Raw genomic sequence first — 22,047 nt, 5'->3', positions numbered from 1 at the left:
TACGATGTACTATCGCATTAAGATGCTGGATCCACGCAAACAGAAATTTAATGTACGTCATTTGGTGTGTATCTCAAAACACAAGACAGCATTTGAGTAATCATACCTACCGAACTAGTCAACTGAGATATTTACAGTTTCAAAGGTGCAACGAACGAATCCTATAACTTATATATTGAAGGATAGTAAAGGTGAAGAAATTTCAGGCTGCTTCTACACCGAGGGGTTGCAGGAAAGCTCAGAACCGGATGTTTTTCCCGTGGAGAGAGTCATAAGACGTCGGGGAAATAAAGCACTAGTCAAATGGGTTGTTTCTCCTGCTACACAAAACAGTTGGATTGATGCCGGCGATTTGCTATATAATGGGAGTGCATAGTCCACAACCACCACATTATCGTAACATGCATGCTTGGAGACACATTAGAGGAGGTGGTGGTATTCTAGACAAGCTACCAGTGGAATTACACATCCCTGGGTATAGCTACTGTAAACCTGGCACAAAGCTTCAGAAATGCTTGGTGCAAGGTGATAAGGGGATTAATCTGCTCGACGAAGCATGTATGGAGCACGACATTACATACGCTGCAAATAAAGATCTATCAAGTCGTCACATTGCAGATAGGATTTTAGCTGATAAGGCTAAGGCAATAGGGAGAAGAAAGGATATTGGAATAGGTCAACGCATCGCAGCATTTGCGATTGATAAAACTGCGTGTGGAAAAATTAAGTTAGGTTTAGGAGTGACGAATTTGCTCATTGTGCACTAAACAAGGAGAAGGAAAAGGGCGGGAAGCAGAACTGTTTGAAGAACTGTGTCCTGACAGCGATGTATGCACCTAAAAACGCATTGAAGCAGGAAGATGTGGGAAGAAGAAGAGGAGAATCGGTTAAAACACCTCGAGTTCTGCCAATACCCAAGACATCCAGAGGTGTTATTCCATTTCTCATCCCAGCCCTCTCCACGCTCTCGGGGGTAGCTTCCCTCACGGGTGGTGCTGCAGCTATTGCTCGAACGTGCAAAACTCCCAAGTACAGTTGGAAGAGGCAAGAAGACATAACCACATGATGGAAGCCGATACTTGAAACCGTACAGGAAAGGGCTTGGTCTATTCATAAATAAATAAAAAATAGCCCATTAGCGGTCCTACCAGATCGACCACTCACTAATACAGACCATCTTAAGTCTGTTAGCCTCAAGATACCAAGATTCCATGGTGTGTTTATGCGGGATACCTTACTAAAGACTATGTGGAAAACTGGTGAATGCGGTATTGTGAATTTAGATGTTGCTGGTGGCTCCGGCACCCACTGGGTGTCATATGTTATGAAAAATGCGGATACCGTCTACTATTGCAACTCATTTGGTGACCTGCAACCACCAGAAGAATTAAAACGATACTTCACTCACAGAAGACGTGAGCTCTAAAATTATCGACGCTATCAGAACTTTAATACACACCTCTGTAGACATCTATGCATCATGTTTCTCTTGACGTTCACAAAGAAGAAGAAAAAGAAGAAGAAGTTGAGCTTCAGATGCAGTGTCATACACTTTGACATTAAAAGAACTATCATATGTATTGCATGCAAATTACTTCTCACCAATTTATTTGAGCGTTGGTGACTGGAGTATTGCACTGATTGGACTGGAGACATACAATAGCATCCCACATATCACTGAGGCTAACAATAAACTGCATCTGGAATTAATGGTGAAATAGACATTGTGGAAATAGAACCAGGTGTATATGATATCGATGATTTAAACGAAGTCTTAAAACAGTTTGGAAAAGGTTTTGAACTATTTGCAAACATCAGCACACTTAAATCTTAAATAAGGACTAAATGCAACGATTGACTTTAACGAGAAAGGTTCAATAGGACGCCTGCTGGGTTTCACAGAAGGGCGGGTTTTGAAGAAGGATCCAAGTAAATTTTACAAGTCAGATCAAACTGTGGACATACTCCCCATCAGCACAATCCACGTTGAGGTTAACATTGCAACTAACTCCTATCTCAACAATAGTCCGATTCACACTATTTACCGATTCTTCCCCTCAGTTGCAGCGGGGTATAAGGTTATTGAGACCCATGCCAATGAAATATACCTTCCAGAGACAGTTCAGACATTGGACTATTTAGAACTGTGTATTGTGGACCAGAATAATCAACTTGTTGACTTTCACGTTGAGGAAATCATTGTACGATTACATCTAAGACAGGGTGGACATACGGTATAAAACGAGTGCACACAATCCACAGCATGCCACTTCACTACCGAACAGCAAAGTGATAACACCTGCGAACGAAGAGTTCCTTACTTCAGTTGTACTGAAGCCATTCAGTGATGTCTTCACTCAGTATAACCAGTCCAGTAGAGTATGATGAGAGAATTATATGTCAAGAATACTTCTCTCATAAACCCTACGTTTCAACCACGTTTAACAAGAATGATGAAATCAGGATTGTCATCTAGCCCCAAGACGCACTTACGCTTCCATGCAACAGTTTCATATATCTAGGTGGGACATTCAAGAAAACCGACAGCAGCGATGCAGTGGAATCCAAGCTGACACGTAACGCTATAGCATTCTTGTTCAAAGAGATAACGCTACGAACTCAGGGGGTCAGAGATCGACCATACACGCAATGTTGGCATAACATCAACCCTTAAAACATATGTCTCGGTATCACCAGCAGATCTGCATGGTTTAGAAAATGCAGTATGGTTTGTAGACGATCCAGAGGATAGAACAGTTGCAGGGTACAAGCGATTTACTGCCTGCATACCTCTAAAAATGGTTATGGGATACTTTGAGGACATGAGACAGATTATTATGAATGCTAAACAGGAACTCATTCTGGTGCAGTGTGCGACAGACATTAACTCCTACGTTTAAGGAGCTCAAGAGGAGAATATGATCACAATCAGCAAGATAATATGGAAAATGCCTCACATCAGTATATCAGACGAGGAGTGTTTGAAGCTTTTAAAAGTCCTTAATTCAGGTACATTTCTGTCATTGACATTTCACTCATGGGAGATTTTCGAGTACACAGTGTTACCGAATACGAGCAGACAGACATGGGTTATTAAAACCTCCAGCTATCTAGAGACAGCTAGATTCATCATACTTTCGTTTCAGAGTGATGGAAGAGGTAATGTAGCAAATGATTCCACAGTGTTCGACAATTGCAAGTTAACTAATACCGAAGTCTACCTCAATTCAGAATTCTACCCATGTTACAATCTACATCTGCAGTGGAATCAAAATGTATACAGTCAAGCGTATGACATTTATGCAAGGTTTTGCACTTCTTACTATGAAAGTTTACTATGAAAACTAGTAAAGGAGTTTTGCTATTTGGGGAGCAAAATAACTGATGATGGTTGAAGTAGAGAGGATATAAAATGTAGACTGGCAATGGCAAGGAAAGCGTTACTGAAGAAGAGAAAGTTATTAACATCGAATATAGATTTATGTATCAGGAAGTCGTTTCTGAAAGTATTTGTTTGGAGTGTAGCCATGTATGGAAGTGAAACATGGACGATAACTAGTTTGGACAAGAAGAGAATAGAAGCTTTCGAAATGTGGTGCTACAGAAGAATGCTGAAGATAAGGTGGATAGATCACGTAACTAATGAGGAGGTATTGAATAGGATTGGGGAGAAGAGAAGTTTGTGCCACAACTTGACTAGAAGAAGGGATCGGTTGGTAGGACATGTTTTGAGGCATCAAGGGATCACAAATTTAGCATTGGAGGGCAGCGTGGAGGGTAAAAATCGTAGAGGGAGACCAAGAGATGAATACACTAAGCAGATTCAGAAGGATGTAGGTCGCAGTAGGTACTGGGAGATGAAGAAGCTTGCACAGGATAGAGTAGCATGGAGAGCTGCATCAAACCAGTCTCAGGACTGAAGACAACAACAACAACAACTACTACTACTACTACTACTACTACTACTACTACGAAATTGCTGAAGGAGAGGCAGGAGGGTGTCTACTCGGTCCGCGTAAGTTCGAAGAGCTTTCACCGATCATCATAATAGACTGCTCGAAACAGAATGAGATAATTAAATGTGGACCTACAGATTTTTAAATTGAATTTGACTCATCAACAAATTTCCCAGAACACACTGCGACCTATGCTCTAGTTCTACATGACCGTGTGATCAACTACCGCCCGCTCACAGGTGTTGTTCAATGAGGTGTATAAATGAATAGGTACTGCACCGTAACTAGAGCATTTCATGATGATGTGCCATGGTGTGAACATCATTGCGGATGCTCAGGGTTTCTATGACAATGAGTGTAGACAGTTTGTATTTAAAGATGTTGCGGTTGTAGTGTACACACAGGATTCTGGAATAATGGAGACATTTTCAACAATCATTGCATCACCAAGATATTTCAAGCAAGTGATGTGTACTAAGACATGGAGAAATGCAAAGTGGTTAACACATGTAATTCACTGGGTGGATCTGGATATACCACATAAAGATATGGTCACTGCGCTTTAATTATTCAATCACATGGACACCATCGTCTATGTGAAGGGGAAGGAGAAGATCTCATGGATGCGTCGAATCTTTAAATTTGCTTCTATTCAAGACCTGGAATACTACGGCTGTCCTATCCATCGACTCAAGAACATGTATCAAAAACGTGCTACTGTACCTGCTTATGAAAATGTTGGATGAGAAATAACCTACATCCTTAGCATGTAAGTTTAATTATGATACTGTACCTGCCTCCACCTATATCTGCATTCCACTGGAACTGTCTGACCCACTTACCACAGCCTTTGCACGTTGTCACCTGGAGAGTAGCGGTACTTGCGCTATTAATAGGTATTGGCTCTAATATACATAGTCAGCAACAAAGAAGAAAACCAGCAGAAGACATCACTGATTTCGATTTCTAGATATAAACTGCCCCCCTCCTTCCTCCCAAATACCACACCGGCAGCTACATTAAAAAATTAAAAAAACAATGGACAAAGTGTTCTAGACTAATCTAGTTTAAGACTGTTTATTTTTAAGTAACATTTCTCTATGTATGTATATATATATGTATGTATTAACACTTGAAAATGAACAAAACATGTTCAAAACGCATTGGATTATGTTAGATTAAGGTTAAAATAAAATAAAAAGTGACTGGTAGCAGAAACTTGAAATAGATTGAGGAACCTACAAAGAGAAATGAAAGGAAAGTTGCTATCTGATGGAAAATCTCTGTCTGGCCAAGGCAGATTGACAGAAAATGAAATATACTTTCTTCAGAGTTATTATAGACTGGCCATTAGACAAACTGCACCTCCAAATGATATTACAGCAACGAGAAAAGCTGTATGGCCCACCTACTTTCATAAGTTGTCCACAGATGACCACCCTGTCCACGGAATTTGCCCTAAAGGAGCAGATTCTTGGTGTGGTTACCACAAACCAAAATAAAGTGGTCAAATATGCCATGATAAGCATTCTCTTTCTCTTCCTGGCCCTGTTATGAATGAAATAAAACCAATTTTCAAAGACCTGAGTGACCCTGTTTTGCTTAGTAAATGTCTTCATGGTGGCACTCAGAATGCAAATGAAAGTTACAACCATTGCATATCAGAAGGATTACCAAAGGATGTTTTTTAGGACTAGATACACTAAAAGTTCGTGTACTAGATGCAGTGAGACGTTTCAGTGATGGAGTTGTAGGAAGGTTGGAAGTCCTGAGAAATTTAGGCATAAAATGTGGCTTTTATATGGAAGATCAGTTGCTTGCGTGTGACAGAATATGGGTGCATGCAGCTGAAAGACTTGCTCAAGTTACCAAAGAAGCAAGAAGTGCTAAAAGGAGGGCCAAGAGGAAATTTGAAGATGAAGAAATGCTGGAGGTTGAAGACTATTCTTCAGGAATGTTCTGAGGCACAGTTTAGTTGGACTAATATCTTCATTCGCAATTTCCTGCAAGTTGTATTTTTCAGAATTCAGTTACAAATATTTCCTACAGTTTATAAAGCATTTCTCTAATTTTTTTCTGTAACTTGCAATAATCTATACTTATGTAGTAGACCTAAGCTTTAGTGCAGAATCAACTAAATTATAGAAAAAAGAACATTTTTAGTAGGAAAAAAATAATAGAAATTGAATTTGAGATGTGAAACTTTTTATCCTTGTAATATACATCATAGGTGGAATTAAATAGGTCTAGTACCTCAGCTATCTTCTCACGCATATCCGGTAAAAATGTGGTCTCCTTCAAATGTATAACATTGGATTTATGGGTTTTATGTGGCATTGAACTGTAATAACACACTTTTAGGATCGAAACAACATTTATTTCGTTGCTTAACAGAGCACAGTCAAAGAAATGTCACTTCACGTCAGAGATGCCACAGAGGCGCCCTCCCCCAGGAGTGTAGAGCATAGTAGGGCAGAGCTAGCACACATCCACAAAAAAATCTTCGTGTCAGCACGGCAGGTGTGGAGGCAGTGTCCGGTGCACGAAGTGTGCGTTGGTCAGCTGAGCAGGTGGTGGCGAGTTGAAGGGGCCCACAGCAGCGGCAGCAACAGGCAAGGTGTCGGTGAAGGCAGGTCAGCATGGAGCAGCGAGAAGTGGCTTTGGGAGGGACCATGCAGGCTTTAAATGTTGTACCAAAACCGTACTTGGGCAGCCGTTGAGCAAAATCGTGAATGTATTGACCCCGCAGTGTAATACGCAGTGCAGGCCAGAATACGGAGGTTGCAGAGCCACACGAACAGTCATCTCATAACATGATGAAATTGCATGATTTCAAGTCCTCGTGAACAAACACCTGTGGCGTGGTGTGAGCGCGAGGTACAGGCAGGTGAACAATGAATTCAGAAGGCAGGACGAGCGGTTCACCATACAGGTCCTCCTTGTGTACGGAATGGATCCCCAGCAATACCCACAGCAGAGTCTCAGACCAAAGCCTGCCGTGGTACATGAGTGCAGCTTTTAGAGTTATGTGCCATTGCTACACTAGTCCATTGGCCTGCAGATGATAAGCACTTGTGTGAAATTTCGCCACCCCGCACAACTCACACAGGCGAGCGCAAAGCGACAACTCGAATTGGTGGCCTTGGACCATGGTAAGTGACAGGGGGCAACCAAATCTAGCCACCCATGCCAATGACATCAGGCAAGTAAGAATGTGTGACCCCACACGCATGAGAGTTCAGAGTACAGTTCTCGAACTGCATCTGCACATCGAACTAACTGGAAGGTGACTGCTTAACTGGAGGGTGAAACACAATGTCTTTCACATGATTATCGTTCACTATGTCGGTGAGTGGCATGGAATTTCTGGGTGGTGTGCGCTGTCTGGGTGGCAGGCCCTGCTGCGTAGTAGCATTTGATGGAGGCCGTGTTGGGCTGGCAATGGTTAAGTGGCTGCTGGCATGGCAGGGGCCAGTAAATTGTTCACTTTTAACCAACTGTACACTAGGAACACTATTAAAAACACAAAGCCAATTGCTAGGGCATGAGACACTTCCACAAATCGGCACTGGAAGATCCATTGTCCACAAGACAATGTGGGCCGGCACATGGAGTCTGTCACTGATGAAAATAATTCCCGAATGCACAATGTTGAAGTCAGGGTCACCACTGTGGGTTTTTGTGGCATTGAACCATAACAACGCACTTTTATGATTGAAACAACATTCATTTTGTCACTTAATAGAGTGAATACAGAAAAATGGCTGTCGAACATAGCGCTAGAACACAAAGAAAAAGAAGCAAAACAAAGAGCAAAGTCAAAGAACTGTCACTTTGTTTCAGAGATGCCACAGATTAAATGGTATTTCAATTTGAAGAAGCATTTTGGAAAAAAATTGCATTAATTTCTTTGTAATTTTTAAATAACCCTAAGCAGATTCAAAAATATTGAAAATATTTCTAATTTGTTTAGAAAGTTGCTGCATTACCCAATATCAACAAAAAAAATCTGTACAACATATACATTATAAACAGTGCCTGAAAGAAATAGGTGTTGATTTTTACATACTATTGAGCCAGAAAAGTACCCTGTATTCTTAAATGTGAACCCAATTTAGGTCTTTCCTAATTATATATGTATATTTGGGTTCGTTATGAGTAAGCTTTACTTTTTTTCCATTCCAGTCCTAACAACTTGTTAAGAAAACATGTTGTTTTGTCATGATTGTGTTCAAGGTGTGTGTGTGTGTGTGTGTGTGTGATACTGTGGTAATAAATAGGTGGTGCTAACAGACTACTTTTTCTGCAGGTTCCATATTGGTAATAATCTGTGCAGTCATTGTGTACTTCACAGATGTGTATGTAGCCAAGTTTGTGGATCCTGTCTTGTCTATCATCTCGGCAGTGTCCCTTCTAGTGCTAAGTTACCCATACAGTAAGTAAAGGAAGAAACATGTCTTCATATTTCTACACCATATATCAGTGTGCATCTTATTAACTACATTGTACTGTTACAGTGAAGGAGTCGGGACTGATCCTTCTTCAGACAATACCAGATACGATCAACATAGACTCATTCAGAGTAGAGCTCATACGAGAGTTCCCCGACATCATAAATGTGCATGACCTGCATGTGTGGAGACTGACACCAAGCAAGGTGTTTTGCACAGCACATATAATTTTTCTTAATCCAAAGGTGAGAAACTGATAAGAATATCATGATTAAGTAACCATTGACATAAAAATTGTTCTAAGATTGAAATTATTCAAATTTCTCAAGGAATTGTTAGAAAGGTCTTAAATAAAATACGCTGACATTAAATATGATTCCTTGTGACACAAATAAAAATAATCACTGTTGTACATATAGGGCACTGGGTACTTGCAGTGTTTGAACATGTGAAATGAGAAATTATCAGAGTACACAGTATGGCTGTTTGGGTCACTGACTCACTTGAGCATCATTTTCACAACATAACTTCTCAAAGGATATGCGTTTTCAGAAACATCCATCTCACAGTAACAATCCAAATTGTATAACAGTAGCCATTACTTCCCACAAAGCCCAGAATTTATAGTCAGTTCGAATGGGTTTCCCTTTTAGAAATTGCTTCAGAGAATGACAGTTATAATACCTAACCATCATTTCATCAAATGAAAAAATTTGCATAAAAATTTCCGATTTGTGGACATTTTTATTCGTAGTGACAGTAAGACTTTGCTCTTGACCCTTCAGTTCCTTTCATTCGCATTTGCTTCATTATTATCTATGGGATGGAATGATGTTTTTAGTGCAAGGTATTTATTATGTGGTATGAACTTTTTACAAGTGGCACTATCATATCACAGCTTGCTAACAACTAATCTCTCTGGTTGGACTACCTGTAGCACCAGATAAAATTATGAAACCAATAAAATGTTTCAATCATCTGCTGAGGTAGAAAAATAGGGCTAATTTTCCCAGTTTTTAACTTATTTTCCAAGTTCTTTCATAACTCTTTAGCAACACAGAATAAAGAAACTCTTTAGTGGGATACTGCCTAGTAGATAATTAACAATATTTTAAAAGTATCATCATCATAATCATAATCTTCATCATCATCATGAAAACCCTGTTGGTCATTTTATCAAAATTAGGTGATAACTTAATCGTGTCTGCCTATGTTGTTGTTGTTGTTGTTGTTGTTGTGGTCTTCAGTACAGAGACTGGTTTGATGCAGCTCTCCATGCTACTCTATCCTGTGCAGGCTTCTTCATCTCTCAGTACTTGCTGCAACCTACATCCTTCTGAATCTGTTTAAGTGTATTCATCTCTATTTTTACCCTTCACACTGCCCGCCAATACTAAATTGGTGATCCCTTGATGCCTCAGAATATGCCCTACCAACCGATCCCTTGACTAGATCAAGATGCACCACAAACTTTGCTTCTCTCCAATTCTATTCAATACCTCCTCATTAGTTATGTGATCTACCCATCTAATCTTCAGCATTCTTCTGTAGCAACACATTTCGATAGCTTCTATTCTATTCTTGTCCAAACTATTTATCGTCCACTTTTCACTTTCATACATGGCTACACTTCCATACATGGCTACACTTCCATACATGGCTACACTTCCATACATGGCTACACTTCCATACATGGCTACACTTCCATACATGGCTACACTTCCATACATGGCTACACTTCCATACATGGCTACACTCCATACAAATACTTTCAGAAACGACTTACTTTAAGTGTCTCATTTCCTAATCTAATTCCCACAGCATCACCCGATTTAATTCGACTACATTCCATTATCCTCATTTTGCTTTTGTTGATGTTCATCTTATATCCTCTTTTCAAGACACTGTCCATTCCGTTCAGCTGCTCTTCCAGGTCCTTTGCTGTCTGACAGAATTACAATGTCATCAGCAAACCTCAAAGTTTTTATTTCTTCTCCATGGATTTTAATACCTACTCCCACCATTTCTTTTCTTTCCTTTACTGCTTGCTCATTATACAGATTGAATAACATCGGGGAGAGGCTACAACCCTGTCTCACTCCCTTCCCAACCGCTGCTTCCCTTTCATGCCCCTCGACTCTTATAACTGCCATCTGGTTTCTGTACAAATTGAAAATAGCTTTTCGCTCCCTGTAACGTAGGTTTGCCTTTCCTTAATCTTTCTTCTAAGATAAGTCGTAGGGTCAGTATTGCCTCATGTGTTCCAGCATTTCTATGGAATCCTAACTGATCTACCCTAAGGTTGACTTCTACCAGTTTTTACATTCATCTGTAAAGAATTTGTGTTAGTATTTTGCAGCTGTGGCTTATTAAACTGATAGTATGGTAATTTTCACATCTGTCAACACTTTCTTTCTTTGGGATTGGAATGATTGTATTCTTCATGAAGTCTGAGGGAATTTCGCCCCTCTCATACATCTTGCTCGCCAGATGGTAGAGTTTTGTTAGGCCTGACTCTCCCTAGGCTGTCAGTAGTTCTAATGGAATGTTGTCTAATCCTGGGGCCTTGTTTCGACTTGGGTCTTTCAGGGCTATATCATCTGCCCCCGGTAGCTGAGTGGTCAGTGCGACCGACTGTCAATCCTAAGGGCCCGGGTTTGATTCCCGGCTGGGTCGGAGATGTTCTCCACTCAGGGACTGGGTATTGTGTTGTCCTAATCATCATTATTTCATCCCCATTGATGCGCAAGTCACCGAAGTGGCATCAAATCAAAAGACTTGCACCAGGCGAGCAGTCTATCCAACAGGAGGCCCTGATCACATGCCATTATTATTAGTGCTATGTCAAACTCTTCACACAGTATCATATCTCCTATTTCATCTTCATCTACAGTCTCTTCCATTTCTATAATATTGTCCTCAAGAACATCACCCTTGTATAGACCCTCTATATACTCCTTCCACCTTTCTGCTTTCCCTTCTCTGTTTAGAACTGGGTTTCCGTCTGAGCTCTTGATATTCATGCAAGTGGTTCTCTTCTCTCCAAAGGTCACTTACATTTCCTGTAGGCAGTATCTATCCTACCCCTGGTGATATGCACCTCTACATCCTTAAATTTGTCCTCTAGCCGTCCCTGCTTAGCCATTTTGCACTTCCTATCGATCTCATATTTGAGATGTTTGTATTCCGCTTTGCCTGCTTCATTTACTGCATTTTTTTTAATTTTCTCCTTTCATCAATTAAATTCAATATCCCTTCTGTTACCCATGGATTTCTACTAGCCCTCATCTTTTTGCCTACTGGATCCTCTGCTACCTTCATTATTTTATCTCTCAAAGTTACCCATCCATCTTCTACTGTATTTCATTCCCCCATTTGTGTTAATCACTCCCTAATGCTCTCCCTGAAGCTCTCTACAACCTCTGGTTCTTTCAGTTTATCCATGCCCCATCTCCTCAAATTCCTACCTGTTTGCAGTTTCTTCAGCTTTAATCTACAGTTCATCGCCAATAGATTGTGGTCAGTCCACGTCTACCCCTGGAAATGTATTACAATTTAAAACTTGGTTTCTGAATCTCTGACTTACCATTATATAATCTATCTGAGACCTTCCAGTATCTCCAGGCTTCTTCCATGTATACAACCTCCTTTTATGATTCTTGAACGAAGTGTTAACTATGATTAAGTTATGCTCTGTGCAAAATTCTACCATGTTTCCTTCTCTTCCTTTTACTACTATCGAGTTCCAGTCACCCATGACTATTAAATTTTCATCTCCCTTCACTATCTGAATAATTTCTTTTCTCATTATTTCATCAATGTCTTCATCATCTGCAGAGTTAGTTGGCATATAAACTTGTACTATTGTGGTATGTGTGGGCTTCATATCTATCTTGGCCAGAATAATGCGTTCACTCTGCTGTTTGTAGTAGCTTACCCATATTCCTATTTTCCTATTCATTATTAAACCTACTCCTACATTACTCCTATTTGACTTTGTATTTATAACCCTGTATTCACCTGACCAAAAGTCTTGTTCCTCCTGTCACCGAACTTCACTAATTCCCATTACATCTAACTTTAACCTATCCATTTCCCTTTTTAAATTTTCTAACCTACCTGCCCGATTAAGGGATCTGACATTCCACGCTCCGATCCGTAGAATGCCAGTTTTCTTTTTCCTGATAATGACGTCCTCCTGAGTAGTCCCCGCCCGGAGATCCGAATGGGGGACTATTTTACCTCCGGAATATTTTACCCAAGAGGACGTCATCATCATTTAATCATACAGTAAAGCTGCATGTCCTCGGGATAAATTACGGCTGTAGTTTCCCCTTGCTTTCAGCCGTTCGCAGTACCAGCACAGCTAGGCCGTTTTGGTTAATGTTGCAAGGCCAGATCAGTCAATCATCCAGACTGTTGCCCCTGCAGCTACTGAAAAGGCTGCTGCCCCTCTTCAGGTACCACATGTTTGTCTGGCCTCTCAACAGATACCCCTCCGTTGTGGTTGCACCTACGGTACGGCCATCTGTATCGCTGAGGCATGCAAGCCTCCCCACCAACGGCAAGGTCCATGGTTCATGGGGAGGGGGGAGGGGGCTGCAATGAGTTTCCCAAAATAGCTGATGTGTTCATTTCTCTTTACCTTACACCTTTTAATCTTATTATGTTTATATTCTTCTGGGTTTTGTTGGTCATTTTTGTGTTTTTGAGGTGACTCATTAGTATCATTGTCCATGTTTGCATGGAAATCAACTATAAAACAGCACTCAACCAGCTGCTTGAAAAATTTACTAAAATGGTCACCTGATAGCAGCAGCATAGTTGTTTTGGAAGGGACATTAGTTCAGGGGTAATGCCCTTTTCAAAAGATTCAACAAACCCATTGCCTTCCTCTGCCTATGTTATGCATTGGACTGATGCCGTTTTCATACAAAATGATGTATCTATCTCTATAGATACCAAATCCAAGCATAACTCAATACGGCAAAAAATGTGACTCATGCCCTTTTCAAAGTAACTGATTCAATTTAGGAATTAAGGTGCAGTCACAAGGACTAAAGTCCAGGGAGTGTTGTGGTGGTGCAAGACTTCCCAGCCCCACTGAGCAAACAATTCGATCACAACTTGCACTATATGTGCCCCCAAGAATAGTCCTTCAAAATAATTTGCGAGTTCACCTCTTCTTTGTCTAAGCTGCTCAGTTTTACAACACAGCCTCTGACTAACTTAGAGAAATAAGAGGCAATGCTTTCTGCAAGATTCACCAATCACTTGGCAGGTCAGTGTTTCTTGGTGTGATCAGTTCTCCCTGGTTTTGGGATGAAAACAACTTTCACTGTCCTCCAAACATTAGGAATGACTCCTACTGCTAGTCTAACTCCAAACATTCTGCATAGGAATCTAAGTAGTCCCTCCACTTCTTGTTGCAATAGAGCCGGTAAGATTCCAACAGAACCTGTGACCTGAATGTTTGAAATGTTCCCACTGTCTACTGGGTTGATTTTTTATTTTTTTAGTTTAACATGTGCAGATTCAGAGTTCTCCCTTTGGTTTCCTGAAAATGAGTACGTTTCTGGGACTGAATCTTGGTCTGTGTTATCTGCAGAGTGCAATGAAGGAAGTGAACCTCGAGGAGCCCATCCAGCATATCACGTGCTGTCTTTGTATACTCATCATCTTCCTTCCTTAGAGTGCCACCTGAATTGGTTGTTATTTTAGTGAGAGTTTTTCGAAGTCTGGCACATGTAGCTGTACCTTCCACTTCCTCACAGAATACCTTCCAGGTCGATAGTTCCAATTACATAAATGTGAGATTGTATTTATCAAGGGCCTCCCAATATTTTGCCCATTGTCCTTTCATTCTTACCTGCTTGCTTTGTGGTGATTACTATAAGTCGCGGCAAGCAAATGCCAGTATAGTTTCTTTGGAAAGGCGTGGCTAATTTCCTTCCCCATCCTCCACAAATCTGAGCTTGTGCTGTGTCTTTAATGACATTAAATCCAATCTTTCTTCATTCTTTCTTGGTTACTTTCCAGTTCCAGGTTACTGTTCCACCAAGATACCATTCTGATTTGCACACTTCTTGATGATAAGAGTGTTTTATAAGTATGGTAGATGTTTCTTCATCTGCCATTTCCTCAGACCTGCTAGATTCATTATTGAAGTTCTGATTTCAGATAGGCATGATTTTAGGCCTTTCCTTTATGAGTCCCAGCCTGTTTTCCTAGGATTCCTGTAGGCCATGGTCTGTTAAGCACCCATTCCAACCTCAAACTTGATATGCCTGAGGTCAGATAAGGATGGCTCCAATGCCAAACGCCATTGTTTGATGTAACAACCCATCAAGAGGGACGCAGAAGCTATTTCAATAACTACTTCCCTTCTTATGTTCCTGATGGTAGGTTCTCTAACCCTGTTAAGGCTCTCCATACTACTCTTTAGTAAATATTCTAAAAGATACTCACGTCTGCTGTTGGTGTCACTGCTTCACCACAGTAGATTGTGGGTATTGGCACTAGAACCAACCAGCAATTGTCCATTCAGCTGTGAATAGCTGTCTACAATTCTCCTAACTTCCTGGTAAGGAGAAGTCTGGGCTTGTTTTATCTCAAGCAACACAACCTGCCACTTCAGGTGCCAACCAGGGAACTGCAAGATTTCTGCACAGGATGTTTCACAATTAGAAGCAGTTACCGAGGGTGTCAAAGTGAAAGTGGCAACCAAGTGCATGATTATAGTGTGTATAACAATTAGTAGTAAAATATGACATGGGTGAGAATGTGCAGGGGGGGGGGGGGGGGTACCAAATTATGCACCACTTCTGTGGAACAATGTTCTTAAACTGGCCCTGAGAGGAGCACTGTCCTTGTGAGAAAGGTAAATTGAGGCCATAAAATTTCCCTCATGCTACATTCCTTTTGCTGCTTCACCCTGATGGTTATGAAGCCCCTGGAACAAAAGTCCACCTTCAGCTTGAATGGAATTCCATTCTTGTTACAATAAATGTTCTGGAGTGCTTTCAATATCTAGCAAAAATCAACATACCTCCAGTTCCTTTGAAGTCTGAAACACCCCCTTAATATAAACAGTGTTCCTGGATATCGATCTCCTGTCTTCCCAGCAGATGACTCAGGGCAGCAGTTGGCCTATTACTCTGTTTCAGTGTGTCTGCAACACATGTACCTGCCAGTTTGCTTCCATAGTTACTTCTGATGTCTTTGGTTGTCCTGACGGTAACCTGCAAAGGATTCTTCACTGAGTTTCACCTCAAGATTTTGGCCATCTGATACAACCTTTCATTTTCTTGATCTCTATTCCTCTTTAGAGACCTTGTGGTTGTGCACCTGAACTTTATCAGACAATGTCTTTGGTGGAGTATCCTTAAGAAATTTTAGTACCCAAATTGATCTCTTTGCAGTCCCGAAGAGGTCAGCCACTGTCTTGACCAGCAACTTCACCTCCTCCCATAGAAGTGTCTTGGGCACTATCTCCTGAAACCAATCCAATGTTCCCATTCCCTCACAGACAAAGATTACAGCAAAATCCTCGCCAATCTTCTCAAACAGAGCCATCTGAATGAGCTTCACTTGATGTGAGGTGATGTTGACAGGTGGATATCCCTTTTGGATTACCACCATCATGAAAACTGAGACTACAGTACTATGGGTATCTTTCCCTCTTTTTTGCCTTGGCTTTTTACGGATCTGATTATCCTGAGAAGTGGGAATATTAGACCCCTCTCTTGTTTCCTGTTTTCGAGGCAGTAAGTGTCTCCAGTTGGAAGGAGCACACAATCGGAGTTGCTGGCAATCTTGGGGATTTTCTCACATTGAGCCGTTCATCATCTTCAGTCTATGTCTATTAAACATAAATGGAATGAGGCTAACAATTCGAAGATATTCCCAGCTGCACTGTGGGTCCTTGTGGTTTCATGTAATCAAGATGGTCATTCCTTTGCTACAGTTAATCTGTTTATTATTCAGAAGGGTGTTGATCCAATTGCCGGCCCTGTGAAATCCTGCTCCATTTATGCAACAGCACTTTGCTTATGGAGACTAATCCTGATTCTAAAGCACAACAATTGACTTGTGCTTTGCTCCTCCATGGCTATCCTGCATGTGTCAAGGCTCGTCGAATGCTGAATTCTTCACATGTCATTATTTACACTAGGCTGCTCAGTGGTCTGATCAAGGCAGAAATCCAAATTTACCTGTCTGGTCAGGGCATCACTGCAGCCTATCGGGTGATGAAAAAGATAGATGCATCCTTACTGCCCACACACACTCTTTCTCTCACATTTGATAGAGTAGTGTTCCCCTCAAAGATCAAGGCAGGCTATGAAGTCATCACAGTCTGATCCCAATGTGCTGCTACCAGTGCTATGATTACAGCCACACTCAAATGTCCTGTAGACACCTGGAAAAATGTGTTACCTGCGGTAAGAATACTCACAAGGACGATTGCCTGTCTCCTTCTCCCCACTCTATCAATTGAAATGGCAACCATACAGTCTCCTCCAAAGAATGTCCCATGTATCTTGATGAGCAGGCCATCCAGTAGGTCTGGGTGAGGGAGAAATTGCCTAACCCCATCTCTCGTAAGTTGTTGGCTAGTCGGAAGCACTGTGTTCTACCATCTAGCACTTACCGTATCACTCTTGCTACATCTCGCTCCATGAAGGATGTGGCCAAGCAGACTTGTGACTTCAAATTCATTACTGTGATTGTAAAATTTCCCTGTGTCACAGCAGCATTTGCATCTTCTCCTCCAGTTGTGCAATGAGTTGAAATCACCTGCTACACAACCAGCAGGTCAGACTGGATGGAAAGAATACCCATGTGAAGAGTTTTTACACCCCTGCAACCATGAGCATCTGAATCTTCACCCACCAACCCCTAAAGGATCCGAGAAATCAAACGAAGCAAACAGTCTTCTCCATCACCAACTTGGAGATCCTCTTCAATGGTGTCGCTGCTTGGTACCCGCACACAGCCAACCTCCTGTCGCCGGTGGGTGGCGCTAACTATATTTCTGCCTTGGTATTCACAGACTGAGCAAGGGAGAAAGCTGACACCTCTTTAGCTCTCACAGAGCAGGACCCTCCAGCCTCTGCACCCTGTAGCAGTGTGCCTTTGAATGCTGGCGCTCGACAGCCACCAAGGTGACACCCCTTAATTTTTTTTTCCTCCTCCCCTTTTGTGGCCATGACCCTCCTCCAGTGGAACTATCACAGCCATAGATTCAACAAGGAGGAATTACAGCTGCTCTTGGAATCACAGTGTTCACATGTTCTCTGCCTCCAGGAAACAAAGTTGCATACTCGTGACTGCTTCGACGTCTCGCATTTCTTTGTTGTCCATTTTGACCTTCGCCCCTGACGATGGCATTCCATCTCATGGCTCATGCCATGCTGCTCATCTGCAATGTTCATAGTGAGACCATCTCATTGAACACCTGACTACAAGCTGTTGCAGTCTGCATTTGCCTTCCACGTTTTCTCTTTGTACCTTTCATCAGTCAGTGTTACCAGGCCAGACTAGCTCCAGCTTATTGGGTAACATCATCCCCTTTGGGGCTTTTCCTGAACCTGTCAGAGAGGTGCCTTCTTGGCTGACCTTCTCAATCAACTGAACCTCATCTGCCTTAACACTGGAGCACCCACTTTCCTTTCAGACTCCACACACACACACACACACCTATTCCCATTTAGACCACTCATTCTCCACTGCCCAGTTTGTCCATCATCTTGAGTGGTCCATTCTCTCTGACATGTACTCGAGCAAACATTATCCATTTGCTGATTCCTACGCCATCTACACGTAAACCCAAATGGCAGCTTTCTAGTCTGATTGGAGGCTTTACTCCTCCCAGGCAACATTTGCTGGACACCATTTCCTGTGCTGTGATGAATAGTTAGAATACCTTACAAATGTTATCCTTACCACTGCAGAACATTCCATTCTGTGCACTTCACCTTTACTGCACCATGTCCCGGTCCCTCAGTGGACTGAGACATGCCACAATGCTCCCCATGTTTTTAACTCTCATCCTACAATGGCAAACTACATTTGCAACTGTTCATTATATGTGCAGTGTTGTAGCATTCTTCGAGATAGCAAAAAAAGCTGGCTGGATTTCCTTTAGTAGTTCTTTCGACAGTTCTACTCCCTCTTCCATCATGTGTGCCACACTCTGCAGGCTCTCTGGGATCGAGGTCCATTCCCAAATTTCTGGCCTGGCCATAGAAAATGATATCATACTGGACCCTGTTACCATTTACAACACCTTGCGCCACTATTTTGCTGAGATTTCGAGCTCCACCAACTATCACAGTGCCTTCCTCCACAGACAAGTGGAGGAGGCTTGGGTGGTACCCTTCCTCAGAATAATGCATGCTACAATGCTGCTTTTACTATGAGGGAGCTAGATCATCCTCTCACTTCATCTCAATCCTCCATCCCAGGGTATTTTCTGTACTCTCTTCTGAGGCCAGCTGCTCCATTTCCTTCACGAATTTTTAAAAGATTGATTTTTCAAGGTACACACATAAAAAAAAAAAGTTTTGCATCACCTCATTTCTGAGAGTTCTGGAACCTGTACAGAAAATTGGAATAGAGATCAATTTAAACATCATTTCCGCTCTTTTTATTGCTCATGAAAACAACACATTGCATGTTGTACCACCATACAGCAAGACCTTCAGAGGTGGTGGTCCAGATTGCTGTACACACTGGTATCTCTAATACCCAGTAGCATGTCCTCTTGCATTGATGCATGCCTGTATTCATCATGACATACTATCCACAAGTTCATCAAGGCATTGGTGGTCCAGATTGTCCTACTCCTCAACAGCAATTTGGCATAGATCACTCAGAATGTTTGGTGGGTCACATTGTCCATAAACAGCCTTTTTCAGTCTATCCCAGGCATGTTCAATAGGGTTCATGTCTGGAGAACATGCTGGCCTCTCTAGTCGAGCGATGTCATTATCCTGAAGGAAGTCATTCACAAGATGTGCATGATGGGGATGCGAATTGTCATCCATGAAGATGAATGCCACGCCAATATGCTGCCAATATGCTCATACTATCGGTCCACTATTGGTTCACTCAGACACCTGGACACTTCCCTTGTTGAGAGCCCTTCCTGGCACAAAGTAACAATGCGGACATGATCAAACCACAGTAATGACCATCTAGGCATGGTTGAACTACAGAGAAGATGAGCCATGTACCTCCTTGCTGGTGGAATGACTGGAACTGATCGGCTGTCAGACCCCCTCCATCTAATAGGTGCTACTCATGCATGGTTGTTTACATCTTTGGTCAGGTTTAGTGACATCTCTGAACATTCAAAGGGACTGTGTCTGTGATACAATATCCACAGTCAAAGTCTATCTTCAGGAGTTCTGGGAGTCAGGGTGATGCAAAACTTCTTTTGATGTGTGTATGTGTGAGCTCAGCTTTATCACACACCTTTATCCAGGAAAATTGTGTGCATCAGGGTTCTGTTCTGAGCATCATCCTCTTTGCTAGTGCTGTTAACCCAATTATAGCCTGTCTCCCACCGGGTATCTCTAGCTTTGTTTTTGTTGATGATTTGTGATCTATTGGAGTTCTCCATAGATCTGTCTCCTTGGGCAGCGTCTTCAGCATTGTCTCAATTGTCTTTACTCATGGAGCATCAACAGTGGTTTTCACTTTTCCACTGACAACAAATTTGTATGAATTTCTGGTGGTGCAAAATGTTTCTTCCACTATTTTTATATCTTGGGCCTTGCTCTTCCACTTGCTGAAACTATGAGATTCCTGAGGCCCTTGCTCAAAAGGAAACTTACTTAGTCCCCTCGCATGTCTTACCTGACTGCATGCTGTACCCGGTCCCTCAGCGACCTATGTGACCTCAGCAGTACTTCCTGGAGAGCAGATCAGACCACCCTCCCCCATTTGTATTGATCCTTTGTCTGTTCAAAACTAGAATATATGTGTTTCATTTGTATATTGGTATGTCAGTCCATCTTCTGCTGTCTCAATATAGTCCAGCATTGTGGCATCTGTTTAGCCACTGGCATGTTTTACACCATCCCAGTTGAGAGTCTGTATGAAGCTGCTGCCAAACTATTGCTGTAATACCAACATGATGTTCTCCTCAGTGGATATGCATGCCATTTGTCTGTGATGCCTGGCCACCCATCCTATGCTCCTTCTTTGATGAGTCCTTTGATCACCAGTATAGGGTGTGTCCCTCTTCTCTGTTACAGCCTGGAGTTCACTTTTGGCTACTGTTCTGGCAGCTTAACTTCACACTACCTGCTACTTTACCAATGATTGTCAACACTTCACTACCCTGCCTTCATGCAGCAGCCCACATTCACCTGGTATTTCATTCATTACTAATGACAAGACTCCAGACTCACTCTATCGCCATACGTTTCTCAACCTTCTCACGGAACTTTGTGATAGCACATTTTGCATACACAGATGGCTCTCAGACTGACTGTGGTGTCAGGTGTGTCTTCTTCATTGGCATTGACGATTTTTGGTATTAGCTTCTGGAAGACTGCTCACCAGAGCTGTTCACCCTGTATAAGGCCATGCAGTACATCCGGCAACACGGGCGTTTCAACTGTGTCTTTTGCTCTGACCCTCTGTGTCCTCCAGATCCTCTGTGTGCTGTACACAGTCCATCTCTTAGTGCCTTGGAGGAAAGCTTCCACTGGTTCACTCTTGATAGAGCCACTGTGATGTTTGTGTGTGTCTGGCCACATTGGTCTGACAGAAAATGAGGCCACTGACACTGCTGCCCAGGCTGCAATCCTGTTACCTCAGCCTGCCAATTCTTCCATTCCCTCTGATGATTTCTGTGTTTGCCATTTGTCAGCAGGTGGTGTCCCTTTGGCATCACCACTGGTCTTCTCTTCATGGGAACAAGCTCCACGAAATTAAACATCTCCCAGTGGCTTGGTGACCACCTCACAGCCTTCTCGCCATGAGGAGATTGTATTAGCTAGGTTACATATTGGGCAATGTCGTTTTAGCCATCACCATTTGTCAAGTGGTGATCTCCCACCACTTCATGCCAACTGTCATCAATCTTTCATGGTTCATCATTTCCTGACTGAATGCCCTTTTTTTAACCACTTATATTCTCATTTATGTTTGTCATCCATTGTAGCAATACGGCGAAGGACATTTAATCTGTAGTTCAGGACCTCCTTTGTCTCTGTTGTATATTTTATGGACATTTCACTGTGAGGAAGGCCCTGTTTTTAGCTGTCTTTCCATCTGTCGATTGGGCTTAAAGTGTAGTCACTTTTAACTCTCTTTTTACATCCTCATGTTCTATGGTTCTGACATGGGTGTGTATGACCTTAGTTGTTTTCGTGCCCTAAAACAAAATGAATATTAACATTCCACATCTTTCCTTGAGTTGAGAAGTCTCAGGAAGTACCTTTAGCTACATTTGCACCCTCTTTCATTATTGTGCAATGTGAAACACCAGCAGCTGCTGTTATCTTCTCTAGCACAAGTTTAAAGAGATTTTTATTCGCTCATTTACCTCTTCTGACATAAATTGTATGATCTTGCACTAAATCTTCCATCCCTTTCTACCTACAATGCATAGAGACTACAGTGCT

The 22,047-nt window shown here is 41.9% G+C and overlaps 1 protein-coding gene across 6 annotated transcripts in view; it reads left to right on the top strand.

Moving 5' to 3' along the window:
• The window catches only part of LOC126281658 (zinc transporter 1), a 556,713-nt gene that overhangs the window by 520,707 nt on the left and 13,959 nt on the right, over positions 1–22,047 (top strand). For all 6 annotated transcript variants that reach the window (XM_049980799.1, XM_049980800.1, XM_049980805.1 and 3 more), the window contains 2 exons: positions 8,266–8,391; positions 8,474–8,652. In XM_049980799.1, the coding sequence (XP_049836756.1) occupies positions 8,266–8,391; positions 8,474–8,652 (305 nt within the window). The remainder of the gene's footprint in view (positions 1–8,265; positions 8,392–8,473; positions 8,653–22,047) is intronic.

The sequence above is a fragment of the Schistocerca gregaria genome, chromosome 7 (assembly GCF_023897955.1).
Source record: "Schistocerca gregaria isolate iqSchGreg1 chromosome 7, iqSchGreg1.2, whole genome shotgun sequence".
NCBI classification, from domain to species: domain Eukaryota; kingdom Metazoa; phylum Arthropoda; class Insecta; order Orthoptera; family Acrididae; genus Schistocerca; species Schistocerca gregaria.
This window is presented reverse-complemented; position numbering and strand designations above follow the sequence as displayed.